The sequence below is a fragment of the Monodelphis domestica genome, chromosome 1 (genome assembly GCF_027887165.1).
Source record: "Monodelphis domestica isolate mMonDom1 chromosome 1, mMonDom1.pri, whole genome shotgun sequence".
Lineage (NCBI taxonomy): Eukaryota > Metazoa > Chordata > Mammalia > Didelphimorphia > Didelphidae > Monodelphis > Monodelphis domestica.
Window position 1 is genome coordinate 658,254,395 of NC_077227.1, and position 17,156 is coordinate 658,271,550.

Sequence of the window (17,156 nt, forward strand, 5' to 3'; positions counted from 1 at the left end):
TCAGGCCAAGACAAAGCCCACCAAGAGGCTCCAGATCTCACCTCCCCAAGTATGTGTTGGTCTTCAGCTTCATTGTTCCATAAATGATTTTCCTGCAAGCCCTAGAATTGTGTCTGCTCTACTCTATGCACTCACACCTGGGAAACGGCAACACGTCACCCTGAAAGTCTGGCCAGAAATATTATGGCAAAAAACCCAGAGACCTTTAGTTCCTGTTAGGAGGCCAACGTGTGGGGAGGAGCAGACAATGGCAGAGCAGAAGTGGGGAACGGGGTCCGGAGGCAGGAACAATGCAGCCACAGGAGAACTTATAGCACAGACATCTTCAATGACTCCAGGATGAGGTGAGGATGCTCCAGTGGTGACAGGTAAGAGGAAAGCTACTGAGGTCTGGGAGAGTCATGGTAGAAGAATTAAAGTACTGGGATATTATCGCCCAGGACAGCTATCACACTACAAATGTTGGGGACAATGGAGCAAGGCCAGCGGAGAACCATCAAGCAGGGATGCCAGGCTGAAAAACTACTTGGGGAGAAAGCACACCTCTAAATTTCAGCCCAAGGGCTAAGGTGGGACAAAGGTCCATTTGCCCTACCCGAGTTATGGCTCTGCCTTGGACCCCAATGTATATTAACCTGCAAAGAATCTCAGATAGAATCAACTACATAGAATCCTTTAGGTAAGCAACCATGCCCAAGTGAAACCCCCTTGGAACTGGGCCACACTAATATAGACACCGTCCCTTTTGAATCTACCACTAAATTTGCTCGTTGCCCCAAATTATCCTCTGTAAACAACCCAATTTCCTTTCTTTCTTTTTTTAAAAGGCAAATAAAATTGTGACTTGTTTATTACATTACATAGTCCATTACTAGCAGTACACAGTTAATAAGTGTCTGAGGAAGATAAGTCTTCCTATTTCCAAGATCTGTGCTCTATCCACTGTGCCACCTAACAACCCAACTGCTTAAAATAAGGATTGGATTGGGACTCTCTAAAAAGAATAGGCTCCCTAGAAGATTTCCCCTCACTGAGGGTCTTCAGGCAAAGTCTAAATGATTATTTGTGGGAGAATATTTCAATAAGGGATTCTTATTCTGTTCTGAGTTGGATCAGAGGACCAATTCTAAGGTCCCTTTTGAGACAGATTTTCTTTTTTTTCTTCAATTTTCTTAAACCCTTACTTCCATCTTAGAATAAATACTGTGTATTAGTTCCAAGACAGAAGAGCAATAAGGGCTAGGCAATGGGGTTTTAAGTGACTTGCCCAAGGTCACATAGTTGGGAAGTGTCTGAAGCCAGATTTGAACCTAGGATCTCCCATCTCTGGTCTTAGCTGTCCCTCTAAGTTAGATCTTCTAGAAAATCTGTCAATTTAGTAAAATAAATAAGTTAAAATAATAACAATAAGAGGCCCTAATTAAGCAGTGTAGCTTATCACCCTAAAATGTCAGTGTGTCTAATTTTGCATAATAGATGGTAAACCTATGGAATATGCCATATGCAAGAGTTGATACAGATTGAGATTGTAAATATCTGCCCCCAAAAGAGCCAAAATATATTTGTGGGTTATAGATTCATTATAGGTTATTTTAGGCATAAATGGCATTGGAAAACAATTGTGGTCTCTTCTCATTCTCAAATTTCCATTCTTTCTGGGAAACTGGGATGTTTAGGGATGTCTCTAAAAAATCTAAGGTTCAAACCCACAAACTGTCCTTGGTGCCCCATCAGAAACAGGATCTTAGGTCCAAGGGATCTAGCCAAAAAGACTCAGTTGTCTATTTAAAATCAATCCAACTAAATCACTTTGAATTATGAAAATATCACGTGCAAACACCAACCTGACCATTTTTTACCTTTCAACCAATAGTATTGGTTGTGTAGACAGAGCCTCGGTTGACAGAATTATTTAGATATTTAAGACTGCTTGATTCCAGTGTGTACAATATGCAGCAGAGGGAAAACATTTAAAACCCCACAATGTTGGAAAACAACTAGAAAAATCAGATATTTACTTGAGTTTTTATCTGGCAACCGATCTATCTTCCACACGATCGCCCGGTAGGCGCTCTCGTATTTTGCCGTTCCCACTGTGACCTGGATGACGGGTTCCGATTCTGGTTCATGTAAAGAACCAAGGCAAGCCCGACGGTTCATTTTGGCCTTCAGGGACTTCTGCCTCTGGAGGTTCATGGTCCAAAGTGCTTTGATCCACTGGGCTGGGACTGGGAAATGTATCATTATATGATCACAGAATCTCAAAGGACTAGAAAGCGTTGGGGCCAGAGCAGATGAGGTCATGTTGACAAAAGCCTGGAGCTCAACATACGCACCCTGGACAACCACAGCAGACTTCACCAAAAATGGAAGGTCCTCCCCATCATACGATGTCTTAAAACGCATCAGCTCAAATCGACAAGCATCTAATGGTGAAAACTTAATGATCCTCGACTGCTCAAACTCTGGTGCTTTCACACACTTGTGAAAATGATACTCGAGAATTTCAATGCCTTTCTTTTCAGAATCTCGCTCAAAATAGCGCTCATCTTTCTTCTGTAGCTCAAGGTCATTTAAAGCCAAAAAGCATTCTGTGTTTGCGTTTACAAAGCAGAGGCAGTAGATATGGGTAATGACAGCACTTTCAACTAGCCTTCCTTCTTTTGTGACCTTTCCCCAGAAGTTGTCCACGATTTCCAGGGAAATTTCTTGTTCTTCATAATTTCTTTTTTGTTTGGAGAGAGGAGGGAGTTTCATCAGTTCCTCATCGATAACAGTAAAAAACTCAAGGAAATCCTGGTAGTCTGTGGTCCCCAACTTTAACATCTGCTCCACTTCCGGCTCGTGGATCACTTCCGTCTTAGAATGATACTTCCTTTTCTCTGTGTAAGTCACATGCTCAATCTTCACAGTGTGGATTTTTCCTGCCATGCTAAAGTTCTCTACTTTGGGTTCAGAGAGTCTGCAGTAAGGGTCCAGCTGAAGCTCTTTAAAGGGTTTCTCTAGCCCTTTCTCATAGTACATTTGCAAAATGCCCCCCGGCAGCACTTTCAGGAAAATTGGACCCCACTGCCTAGAAGACATCATGTTTTTCTTCTCCGGGATTCTAAGCATGAAGGACCAGCCCACTTTCTGCTGACTTCTGAATAACGTCTGGGGGACGAAGGAAGGGCTGCTGTCTCCAGTGTACAGACACTGCATGGACAGGCTTCCGATTGAGTCTGTAGCATCAGCCGCAGCTTGCAGGTGTTCCAGTCTTTCACAGACATAGTTGAATGAACATTGATTGAGACTTTTCTGTTCAGGAGGAGCCATCCTTCTGCTAGACCTGGTGCTAGGTGAAGACTCTTCTTTCCAAAATGGACTTGAAAAAGCACAGTCTTCCTGAAAATACTGGAACTGCGGAAAGTCCCGTTGACGGCCCGAGATTTCAGGCTGGTGAGGGTGAGGGTGAGGGTTCCTTTCATTCAGATGCCCAGCTTTGGCATCGGGAAGCTTACACAAAGGATCACTGGGTGCAGAGGATTGGGCAGGAGAGCTGGGTTTAGAAGGGAGCAATGAAGAATCTGGCCCTGGGCTTGGGAGTGGGCTGTTGGATGGCCATTCAGGAATAGGATAAAGTGCGTGAATCCCCTCTGCTTTGGGAATATAAGGAAAGCCTGGGTAGTCTTTGGTAGGTGTGGAAAGGGGAGAGTTACTCGGGGGGCCTGGGCTTAGGTACAAGTCTACGATGGGAGAAGAAAGAGGGGTCCCACTTGTAGAGGAAGAAGCATAGGATTCCTTGAGGCCGGGGAGATTCAGCTTAAGTCCATTTGGTTTACAGATGCTGTGATTCTCCGGTGGAAAATTCTTTGATTTTTGAGAGGACTGAGAAAGTGGCTCATCTTCAAATGTGACCCAATCGGCTGGGTTAGCAGAATACATTTTGGAGAATCAAGCAACGCGCTTCTTGGTGTATTATGCATGAAGTATCTATTAAAAGAAAAAAAAATAGATAAGCACTCAAATAGAAAAGTATCCAGGTTTACATGCTACCTGCTTTCATGGAGCTAAAAATATAGAGCACTTTTCAGTTCAATTTAATTTAACAATGCTTTATCATCCCACTACATGAGAAGGAATCATAAGTGTACAGACCTGTGGTAGCTGCATCATAAATTGTAATCTCTTCCTCAGAGCACTTGCAATCAAACTGCTCATCTAATAATGACTCTGAAATAAGCCAAGGCTTAGTTGCTTTGTTTTTCATTAAGAACAACATAATCATCAATAACAGGTGAATTATCGTGGCATGGCAACAACCTTGGGTCCTTTGCAGATATGCCAATGAAAAATTAGCTTGAGTGGGCTCTGAAAGGCTGATCCATGAATTAGATCAAAATACAAAAATGGCCCTCAGCTCTGGGTGATATTTTTATAGCACCTAAAAATGCAAAGATAATGATTGGTTCTCTGGATGGAAGATCACTGTTGGTCAATAAACATTGCCTACTATGGCCAGGCACTATGCTAAGTACCAGGAATATGAAAAAAGGCAAAAAGACTATCTCAAGGCTGCGGCAAGGGTGGGTGGAGGGAAATAATGTGATTATTGTAACCAAGGAATAATGTTCTAGAGTGACTAAATAAATTAATAAAAAGACTATCTCAAGGAGCATATAATCTAATAGGTGAGGCAATAGGCAAATAAATATGTACAAAAAAGCTCTCTCCAGAATAAAAAGGAAATAATAAAAAGAAAGAAGGCATTAGAATTAAGAGGGGTTGGAAAGGGCTCCCTTTAACTGTCATTGCTCAGTGACCAATGAATTGAAATATTATTGGAGGAATCAAGCTGTAGCCATATGGCCTCATTAACACATTATGAACAAAGATGATGAAATAAAGAAGTCAGAGAGGAATAGAAAGATGGTTCACTATTTCTCCTTGGAATCACAAATAAAGGGGTCTCTGAGGTTGGTTTCCTTGTGTACTTAGAATGAACAAGAAACATCATTTCATGAGACACTCGATTGTCTCATCTTGTAAGATGAGAATAGGCAAGGGACCCACCAGAAGACAGTAGTAGCTTTTGTACTAATATGTGTTATAGAAAGGAAGGAGAGAAATTGGACAAGTTTACATATGAGGTGAAACTCTCATACTCAAGGACTTTAATGTTAGATAACTCAGGAATGGGAGAATGATGAAAAATATTCTAGATTTCCTAGGATTAGGGAAGAAGCAAAAGGTACTGAAATCACATTCATATATATCATGAATACTTTTTTTCCAGAAAAGTCAGAAAATGACAAGAAGTCAAACTCAACAAAAAATTAAATTAACCATATCTTCATAAAAACAGGAGATGACTATTAATATTTTCAGAATGGACAGTTGGGTGGTATAGTGGATAGAGTGCCCAGTCTGGAGTCAGAAAGATTCATCTTCCTGACTTTAAATCTGGCTTCAGACACTGATTAGCTGGGTGACCATAAGCAAGTCACTTTACCCTATTTTTCTCAGTCCCTTTTTCTATAAAATGAGCTGGAAATGGCAAAACACTCCAGTATCTTTGGCTAGAAGTTCCCAAATGGGGTCACAAAACGTGACAAGACATGATCAAAACAACTGAACAACAATTTTCAGAATAAGTTCTCTATGTGCAGTAAGATCATCACATGATTAGAACATCAAATTAAAAGAAGCAACAATAAAAAAGAAATAGGAGATGATATAAACAATTATAATTCCAATCCAACTTATTAAAAGAAGTGTTTGAATCTGAAAACTAGCAACTGGATGGAAGCAATTATCACCATTTCTAAGGGAAATCTAATCAATGTAAAACAATGCTATAAAGAAGACTATTCCCCAAAAGGGCCCCAAAATGACTTAGTCAGCAAATATTGGATTTTTCCTGCCAAATAGAGAGACATGGCAGCCAAGGATAACATCAGTTTAAAGTACAAGCTCATTTGCAAAATATTGCAGAGGAGGATGACAGAATATCATGAATAATATTATTTCATTAAACAGCAAAAGGTAGTAGACGGGGGAAAATAAGCCTACAGAAAACATGGCATAAGACCCAATTAAACAAGATCATCCCAAGAATATTTGGAAGGAGGGCAACAAAAATGTGAAATGGAACAGATATGTCATGGTTACCATAGTGACCATTTCTCATCATTTTTGGCTATGGTCAAAATACCACCACATTTGTTCTCAAATCCTGTGGTGTTCTATAGGAGGGAGCAGAAATGGCATTCAAGAAAGAAAAACTAGGAAAGGTGGCTGGGGCTTGACCAAATACAGCCAAAAAACAAAATAAAACATAAAAAAACAACAACAATCTGGGGCAGAAACACAATTTTAAAGACATTTCAAATAAGTTTTCAAAATATTTCCAAAAGAATGAGAATCACTAATAGCATTATTTTTAAGTAACTAAAAAGGAACCATAAATCTTGATCATTCTTTTTTTGTTTGTTTCTTTGTTATAAATAGGCTCTGAGGTTTTGTTTTATTTTGTTTTTTCCTAAATCTTTGGTATCTTCCCCTCTTTCAGATATCTTGAAAACTGGTCTCTCAAGGCCTTTAAAATTATATTGCACCCAAAAGGGATCTTCTCTGTTTATACTTAGTGTATAGTACAACTGCTTGTCGTCTTTGTTATTTCTGATGTCATTTCCACTTCCTCTATAAGCACATCAGGGACTGTGATATTCAAAATCTAAATGTGGTAACTCTACTACCCTTGATGGTGGAAAGAATTTGTTATAAATATCCTTACAGATTGGACCAAGAAGACTCCAGAATTTCCTTGGCTGCTACTCAAAGAAGACTGGTTAGTAGTAATCCACAAAGGAGAACCAAGCAGATTATGGAATGGAGTTGGATGGACAATGAGAACAACAATGGTAGCTCAAACTGTCATGGTGCTTCAAGGATTGCAAAATGTAAGTTGTTTCATTAAGCATATAATAAATGTTTCATTATTTTAATATTTTTATTATTGTATTTAAATTAAATATAAATGCATATTTATATATAAAGAAATATAAAATAAAATATTTTTAAAACACACAAAAACATAAAAACCAAGCACACAAAGTTGGTTCATTTGATCTTCCTAACAATCCTCTGTGATCCCTATTGTTAGCATTCATAGATTTAGAAACTGAGCCAGAAAGAAATTCAGTGACTAGTCCAAGGGCTCATTGCTAATAAGTACCTGAGGTAGGATTCAAACCCAGTTCTCCCTAGGCTTATCAAGTTCAGTTGTCTATACTTTATGCTATACTGCCTCACTGGATAATATATGGAATAAATCCATTGGTATATTTATCTTGGCCGGGCACCACATTATATATATATAGACATGTGCTGAGTCCCAGTTTAACTGAGTCCCAATAAAGAAGAAAGAGGCATGGATTATTTTGCATTTTTATAATTGTACAGTGTTTTAGTTTTTTATTTATTTTTTTAAGGAAAGGAAGGAAACAATCATTTATTACATGCTCACTCTGTGCCAGGCACTGTGCTAAGCACTTTATCTCGGGGGCATTTAAGTAGCTCAGTGAACCCAGAGCCAGGCCTAGAGATGGAAGGTCCTGGGTTCAAATTTAGTTTCAGACACTTCCTAGCTGTGTGACCCTGGGCAAGTCACTTAACCCCCACTGCCTTGTCCTTACTGTTCTTCTGCCTTGGAACCAAAACAGAGTATTGATTCTAAGACAGAAGGTAAAGGTTTATTTTTTTTTAATATACTATCTCATTTGAGTCTCACAACTACCCTGGGAGGTGTTATTGTTATTGTTATTGTTGTTGAGGCATTTCAATTGTATCTGATTTTTCAAGACCCCATTTGGGATTTTCATGGAAAAAAAAATATTGGAGTGGTTTGCCATTTCCTTCACATTTTACAGTTGGGGAAACTGAGGTAAACAGGGTTAAATGACTTGCCCAGGGCCATACAGATAGCAAGTGTCTAAGATCAGATTTGAACTCAGGTCTTCCTGACTCCAGGCCCAGCCACATAGTGTCCCTGCTGCTTATAATCATCTTCTTTTAGAGCTGAGGAAACCGAGGCATATAGGTTAAATCTAAAATTTTTGAGAATTTCAGAGGCAGGAGAAGGTCTCTATCAAAGGGGAGTCACATTCATCAGTTTAGAGGCACGTAGGTGGTAGAATGCTGGATTTGAAGTCACAAAGTTTTGAGTTCAAACCCAGCCTCAGGCATCTACTAGCTGTGTGATCTGGCAAGTCACTTAACCTCTGGCTGCCTCAGCTTCTTCATCCATAAAATGGAAATAATCATGGCACCTACTTTCTGGGCCTGTTTAGAAGATCAAATGAGACTGTATTTGTAAAGTGATCTACAAACCTTAAAGCACTGTGCAAACATTAACTCTTACTTTTAGGCTTCTCATCTTGACTATTATAATAACCTTCTAACTGGTATCCATACTCCCAGTCTCTCCCCTCTCCAATCTATCCTTCACGCAGCTGCCAAAATAATCTTCCTAAGGTATAAATCTCTCTCTGATACTCTTCAGCTCAAAAACCTTCAAGGGATCTCTATTACCCAAAGGATAAAATATAAAAGCAAAATATAAACTCCTCAGTCTGGCAGTTAAGGCCTTCTGGTTCCAATCCACCTTCCCAAACCAATTTTACATTATTTTTCATCACATTTTTGTCTAGATTTAACCAAACTGGACTATTAGCAGTTCAGCATTCTTACTTCCCTCCTGACTCACTCCTCTGTGTATTTGAACAAGATTCCTACCCCTTAGAATATACTCCTTCCTCATCTCCATCCTGAAGATTCTTTATCTTTCAAGGCTCGGTTCAGATGAAGTCTGATGCTCACCTCCAATCATTTATTTTTATCTATCCCCAAATTACCCTTTACTTCGTATAAATGAAAGTGTCCTTATTGTAGATTAACTGCTAAGGAGTCTATTGTATTTAATGTTTGTTCACTACAAAATATTTGTATTCTGTAGATCCAGAAAGACTCTCTTCCAACCAGGTTTATAAAAATTATTCACGGTTCCTTTAAAGATATAGGGCCTCAAAGATATAGACCAATCCCACGCCAGGAAGTAGGCGGGGAGGAAACCCTCCCCAGCACAGGATTGGTCCACTCATAGACCAATCCCACACCAGGAAGTACCCTCCCCAAACCCTCTCCAGCACGGGATTGGTCCATTCATAGACCAATCCCACACCAGGAAGTACCCTCCCCAAACCCTCTCCAGCACGGGATTGGTCCATTCATAGACCAATCCCACACCAGGAAGTAGGGGGGAGGGGCCCCTGGGGCATGCTGGGGGTATAGTTCCAGCATGCAGTCTTTTTCTTTTAGGACCCACACAACCAATAGAACTCATCCAGCAATATGAATATTTTAGACAATCAGTATAAATGAGTTGGGTCCAGTATTAAATTGGAGGAAAAGACTGGTAGGATGCTTTTAGCTAGTAACAAGCCTCCTTTAAATACCTCAAACTTCTTGAAATAAAGGCCTGCCATCTTAATACCAATATTCTCCTAATATGGCATGGCCATAAATCATGGACCACTATACTCTCCAAAGAATTGGATACAACAATGGAAGGCAATGGAAAGGGACATGGTGGCATTGAGTGGAATGCAACACTTCAGTATTGAATATGAAGAATGTGAAAAGTGTATATTGAACTGCTTTTTAGCCTCCAAAACAACCTTTTGATTTTAAAGCAAAAAAAAAAATCTTAGGTATAAGATTCTGGACTGTATCTCCCCGAGTCCATGGGTGGAGTCGTCCTTCCTATTGTCCTTCAGGCTGGGAGAGGCTGTTCATGTGCTGTGTGATCATCCTAAACACCTGGTGATTACTCCTGGCATCCAGAAGACCTGACTCTTGTCTGGACTGAGGTCTGTTTCATCCCATCAGAGAGGCCTGGGAAAGGGACAACACGAAGAGCATCAATTGGTAGAGAGGATAGGAAGTCCCTCTCTTCCCTTGGAAATGCAGATTTGGGAGGCCCCACAGTCTGGATCAAGGAGATGACAGAAAGAAAGAGCTAGCCAGCCACAAGGGACTCATGCTTCTCTTTCTTACTAAGGCCTGTTTTTTTTTTTTTTGCTATTTAGTAAATAATTATAAAGCTAAGATATGGTCTCCAGAGAATTTTAATCATAACAAGGAGAACCAAAGAAAATGATTCAGTAGAAGAAAAAAATTTTAAATGGCTTGATTATATGGATAGAGCAGATTTTCACCAGTTGATAGTCTGTGGACTCCATTGGTGTGTTTAAGGTATCCAAAGTGAAGAAGGCCCACAACACAATAGGGGCTCTTTTGATGAATTTATAGGAAGACCAAAAAAAGACCTGCACAGGATCAGCAGACATGAATGGGTTTAAATCTGCATGAATGGAGGAAACATTCATATCAATCTGATCATATCCGATTCAGCGTTTGAAATCCCCAATAGAATGTAAATTCCTTAAGGGCAGAGCCTGTTTTGTTTTAACCTTTCCATCTTGCATGCTTTGCAAATATTAAGCACTAAAAAAATGCTCATTGAAATAAACTGAAGCTACTTCAAAAAGCCAAACTTAGTCTTTTATTTTTATTTTCTTTTTAGTTCTTGCTTTCTGTATCAATTTCAAGACAGAAGAGTGGTGAGGATTAGGCAATTAGGGTTCAATGATTACCCAAGGTCACACAGATAGGAAATGTCTGAGGTTAGATTTGAACCCTGGTTCCCCTAGTTCCAGGCCTGTAATTCTTTCCACTATGCTACCTACCTGCCACCCACAGTCATTTTTAAAAACATTAATATTCTTCCAGTAATTTTTTTTGTGGTTAGGAATCATGAAATATTCAAATCTTATAAATAGCAGGTGATCCAAAGAGCATCAGAGGAAATTCATGGTGAGCACAAGAAAACCTTACCAAATTTAAATCTGACCTCAAAAAAAATATATAAAAATAAAAATAAATCCAACCTCAGTCATTTCTGTTCAAAAAGTGACACAAAAGATATCAAGAAAATATGTGACCAGAAAAGATGAGCTTGTAGTAGAGAGAGCAAGAAATAAAAGAAGGCATCTCTGGTGTAGCACTGCTATCTCTGAAATATTAAAGACCTAGAAGAAGACCTCTAACACCAGACTCCTCTACCCTCAGATTCCTTGGAGCCACTCTGAAGGTGGTGAGCCATAATCCTGGGGTCACCCATCTATAAGCAGGAATCAGAGACCAAACTGCTAGCTGGAGGGATGGAGATTCCCAGAGACCCTTTGCCACTACCTTCGTTTCAGGGTCTTCAGAAGCCTTGGGTATAAGAGGAAGAAGAGTGAGCTGATGGACATTGCAGTGAGCTCCATATCTCTAAAGCTAAGCATTCAGAGATTGTGTGCAAAAGGGATCTGCTCTCCTTTACATTACAGTGGATAGTTCCCCATTACACACATATGTGTGAAAGGAGCCTAAGCTGTATGCCTCTGCAGATGCTACTATAACATAAAGGAGGAGAGCAAACCCCTTTTGTGTGTCAAAGACCCCAGAACTGTGGCTCATCATCTCCAAGGTGTCTCCAAGGAACTATGGATTACTGTGCCGAAGAATCCACAGGAAAGGAAGGAAGAAGTAGACTCCTGGAATAAAAGAATTTCCAAGTGTAGCAATTCAGTAGGATCTTTTTTTTTTAAGTGGTAAAAAAAAAAGGGGCGGAGGAGGAGGACCTGAATTTAAATCTGCCCTCGAAAAATAAAAAATAAAAATAAATCTGACCTCAATCATTTCCTAGCTGTGTGACCATGGACAAGTCACTTAACTCTGTTTGCTTAGCCCTTGACCTTCTGTCTTAGAGTTGTTATTGAGACAGAAAGTAAGGATTATAAAAAATAATTTTTTTTAAATAATATGAAAGTGAAATGAACCACTCTCCCTCCTTTTCTGCCCAGAAAAGCTTGTGGAAGTTCTGAGGTCTAAACAATCCGTCTCCAAATCAAGGGAGTTGTGGGGAATATCTTCATTTCTATTTTTCAAAAAAGACATCTAACTTTAAGGATGTTGTTTATCTTGGAACCATCCTTGTATTTCTATCATTCCAAAGTATAGAGGTGTGGTAGAAAGAACACATAAGTAGAAATCCGGAGCCCATCATTATGTGGCCCTGGGCCAGCCATTTCCTCTTGGTTTCTTCATCTGAGAAATACTGAAGTTGACCTGGAAGTAACTTTTTAGGTCCCTCCCAGCTTCAGTAGTTCTGTGATAACTTGGCATTCATTGAGAAAAGACAAACCACAAAGCCAGAATTTCTGTCACCCATCAGGTACCTTCACAACCAGATTTTTTAAACAAAATGTTCAGAGGCCAGAGAGCTGTCCCTCGAGCCTGAAAAAACCCATTGCTCAAAATTCCACCCCTCCCTCAGTTAACGAAGATTCAACAAATGCAATTACTCAAGCTTTGAAAAAAATCGAGGCCTCTCGCTGTCGAGGGGGCACACACAGAACAGTATTGTGTCGGCGGCGCCCTGGCACATTCCTGTGGGCATAGAAGCCCACAACAGAGAAGCTGCTGAGGTCACCAGCTCCCCAGGAGAATGCATTTCAGTGTCACTGTCGATTAGGCTGGAGGTTCCATAAAGTCCTCTTCCCTCACAGCTCAAAGAGCAATTTGGCTCATTAGGAGGCTGTCCAGAGAGGCTTATCTGCAGGAACTAGGCAATGGTATTCTTCCCCTTTCAAAAGAGTTCAGCCAAAACAACTCCTCTGTTAAGAGTGAGAGATCATAAAAATATTTACTTTGGTAGGGTCTGTTTAAAAAAAACACACAAAAAAAGAGAGAGAAAGAGAGAGAATGTCCATTTCAGCCTCTTTAAAAAACATTCTGATCTATCCAATATTTGCCTTTTTTTCTAGTCCCATTACTGATGTGACTAGAATTTGAACATGCAATGTTTATTTCTTGAGAGCTCTGTCGATTTCCCAGTGATGGAGTATAAAATGAGATTGATTTCTTGAAACCAGCCTGTCTCACTATTTTATAGGCAACCAATATTAAAAGCTCTGATCTTTCTCAACAAAGTAGATATCATAATATTCTCTGCTCATCAGTAAAATGATACGCCCTCTCTGAGCACCAGAAAAATGTAAAATGAACTAAACTAAATTTCATGCAACCAAATTCTTTAAAAGATCCAAAAGAAAAAAAACAAATTTTTGCCTCTGTTACACTAAAAAACATACATTGAACATGTCTCTAGTTCAAATCCAGTTCCCACCGAATGGTTGGAGGATCCTGGGTTTCAAGCCTGACAACGAAATGGTAAGGGAAGCTTTCAAAATAGTACATTTTGTCAAGCCAGTTAAAACTGAGTTCTCTTGTTCTTTTCATCCTGCCATTCCTCATTCCTTTCTGCTTTACTCATTTCCTCTACCTTTCCACTGAACACCATTTTCCTTCCTCCTTTCCATTCATTCTCATCCCTTTTCTCAGTTCCATTCCTAAAATGACCTCATCTTTCTATCCCAGTCTCAAAGGCCCTCACACAGTCTTGTTTGCCCAGGGTCAACAACCAAGCCAAAATCTCAAAAGTGCTTCCTTTTCTCCTCTCCCTTCCCTGATTCCTAGGCAAACGTCAACTGTTTTTGTGTGTGTTCGCCTATCAGAAGACTAAGAGTCTTAGTTGTATGTAGACTTGTTAGTAATCAAGAAATTCAAATCCAGTTCATCGAGTAATCACTTTTATCTGATAGTGGCTGGTACTTTTTATTTTATTTTATTTTATTTTTGCTTTTTTTTCCAAGTAAGTTTGGATTCCAATCTGTATCCCATAGGGCCCTTAAACCAAAGAAATGACCCTTCATTCAAATCAAAGCCTGTGTTATCTACACTACAATCTATACTAGACAAAAAGTCTTAGATTTCTCCTTAAGAGCTGGATGCAACTGTCTACCACATCCAGATCCTTTCAGAAGTGTATTTCCTAAATCAAAACAACTCTGGGGTATCACCTCACACCTAGCAGATTGTTCAACATGACAGCAATGGAAAGTAATGAATGCTGGAGGGGATGCAGCAAAGTTGGGACATTAATGCATTTCTGGTGGAGTTGTGAATTGATCAAACCATTCTGGAGGGCAATTTGGAACTATGCCCAAGGGGCAATAAAAGTCTTTCTGCCCTTTGATCCAGCCACAGCACTGCTGGGTTTGTCCCCAAAGAGATAATAAGGAAAAAATATTCATAGTTGCGCTCTTTGTGGTGGCCAAAAATTGGAAAATGAGGGAATGCCCTTCAATTGGGGAATGACTGAACAAAATGTGGTATCTGTTGGGTGATGGAATACTACTGTGCTCAAAGGAATAATAAAGTGGAGGAATTCCATGGAGACTGGAACAACCTCCAGGAAGTGATGTAGAGCAAGAGGAGCAGAACCAGGAGAACATTGTACACAGAGACTGATTCACTGTGGTACAATCGAAGGTAATGGACTTCTCTACTAGCAGCAATCCAGGATGATTCTGAGGGACTTGTGAGAAAGAAGTTATCCACATCCCACCAAGAATTGTGGGAGCAGAAACACAGAAGAAAAATATTTGCTTGATCACATGGTTCGATGGGGACATGACTGGGGATGTAGACTCTAAGTGATCACTCTAGTGCGAATATTAATAATATGGAAATAGGTCTGGATCAATGACACATGTAAAACCCAGTCGAATTGTGTATCGGCTACAGGAGGCAGGTAGGAGGAAGCAAGGGAAAGAGCATGAATCATGTAGCCATGGAAAATATTCTAAATTAAATAAACTTTAAAAAAATAAATGTATTTCCTTTTTTCATTTAAGGATTCTTATACTGCTTTGGGGGGGGATTGGGGAGAGGGTCAATGTTAACTTTTATCGAGATCTCTTTTTATATCCACCTTCATTTCCAAATCTATCCTTCCCATCCCCCCAACCCAGCAGGTAACAAAGAATAAAGGAAAAAAGAAAAACAGTTCAGTAAAATGAACTCACACAACCCTGGCTGATAATACATATGCTGTGTCAGAAATACATTTTCAAATGATTAGGGATAAGACTAGTGACTGAACTCGAGTTTAATAACACAGAGAACTCCTGAATGCAATGCAAGTTGGTCCCTTCTCTTCCACTAGTCAGAGAGTTATCTGGAATACTGAGTGGTTAAGTAATTTGCCCAGGGTCACACAGCTGGTATGTGGCAGAGGTAGGACTAGACCCAGAGCTTTCTTATCTCCAAAGAAATCTCCCTATTTACTATGTTCCACTGGATAAGAATTAATTATTAATAATAATCATTTCATAATTTGAGCAATTACTCCAGATCATCTGGAGCCCCAGCGGAGATGATCCCAGACAAAACCGAGAAATGAGAATGTTGCCAAAAGGTCTGTCCTCCATAGTCAAAGCTCAAAAAGAAGGATTTCAGTAGCTCTCTTGAGAAAATACATGCCAAAATATTAGAAGTGTCCAGGAATGGATTAGCTTCCATATGGATTGAACTATGGACACAATAGAAATTCTTTTCACTTTCACCATCAGAAAAAAAATATTTCTATCACCTTCCCTAGTTCAGAGAATCATGAACTTTCAGCCTTGGAGGAGACTTAGAGAGGAGTCTAATCTTTTCTTTTGGCAGATGAGAAAACTGAGTCCCAGACTTATTCAAGACCACACAGATAGTCAACAGCAGAGCCAAGACCACAGAATCATAAAATGTGAAAACTGGAAGGGACCTGAGTCCAACTATCTCATTCTACAGAGAATGAAAACAAGCTCTAGCAGTGTCCTAGGTTAGTGGCTAGTCAATGGCAGAGTTGGGATTCGGGAGGCCTCCTAACTCCTAGGCCAGAGCTTCTTCCATTCTTCTGCACCCCCTTCCGAGAGGCAAAGAACCAAGAGATGAAGTCTATTTGTTAGAACCTAAGAATCCCCTTTAGGGATCTCAAACAAGAAGGAATGCTACCCTAGTGCTTTTTAAAAATTTGTTTAAAAAGCTCATGAAGGCCATGCTTTGCTCCAAGGATATTAGTCTGTGGGAAAAAAACTCTGGACCTACTGCCTCAGACAATATCCCCCAAGGGTGTTCAAGAACAATAAAACATCTTAGCACTGATTTAGGATTCCAGCTAGAATCCCTACTCAGGAAACTATTTTCATAACCCCAGCCCTTCACATTCCCTGCCTCTTCTTCCCAACTAATATGGCAATATTTATGCTGAAAAATTCTTTAGAAGACAAATATAACTTTCTAATAAACATGCTCTGGCAGCACCCCTTTCCCCAAATGACAGCCTCCATTCAATGACTTATTTCTAAAATATTTTGCAAATTGAAAAAAAATGGCATCCCCCCCCCCAAGTTTCCACATCTGTTATACTTCACAGTTTCCAGTGGTTGTTTTTTTTTTCCTTTCATCAACCATTAAAGCAAAGGAATGGATATAAAGTTCTACCTTTCCTTGCAGATGTTTTTTCTCAAAAGCAGGCCAGATATTTATTGGCTGTTCCATTTGTACATACCTCAGATCATTTGCAACTAAAAAGCTTTAATGCCCCTTCAGAGTGTATTTACCCCCCCCCCCCAATGGCCCCCAGCCAAGTGGAATGTCAGGATGATGAGGTTTCCCCTGATGGCACAACAAGAGCTTTGGCCTTGAGGTGTCCCTGCCAGGTACTCAGTGTATGTTAATATTGGCATTATAGATTAAGAAACTAGAGAAAATATTTAAAGGCTCCTATCGGTAGTCTTCTGGTATCAGCCCACAGCTAGGCTGGAGTGCAAACTCCCTCCTCTACAGGTTTCCTGCAGACCCTGGAAGCCTCCACCCCCAGAGACACCCACTTGCCCCAAGGTTTGAATGTTGAATTTAGTCCTTTATGTCTATGACTTTTTCTTCTGGAACAAAGCTGCATGATGTGTTGAAAGAATGTCTTCATGATGAATAAGGGATTCACAGACTCTTTCCTTTGCCAGATTATCAACCCCCTCCCTCTATTGTAATCAGGATGGAGTTCTATTTGCATAACCTAATCTAGTTGAAATAACATTGACTGCTATTCCCTTAGGTGCCCCAGGCAAGCAAAGCATGTAAATCAAAGGCCTTCCAACATAGAAGAAATAAATGTTAAAAATAAT

At 39.9% G+C, this 17,156-nt stretch overlaps 1 protein-coding gene across 3 annotated transcripts in view; it reads right to left on the bottom strand.

Moving 5' to 3' along the window:
* The window catches only part of STON1 (stonin 1), a 71,353-nt gene that overhangs the window by 23,310 nt on the left and 30,887 nt on the right, over positions 1 to 17,156 (bottom strand). For 2 of the 3 annotated variants that reach the window (XM_007475287.2, XM_007475288.3), the window contains one exon: positions 2,019 to 3,972. In XM_007475287.2, coding sequence (XP_007475349.2) covers positions 2,019 to 3,924 — 1,906 coding nt within the window. In that variant the 5' untranslated portion in view covers positions 3,925 to 3,972. 3 annotated transcript variants of the gene reach the window in all.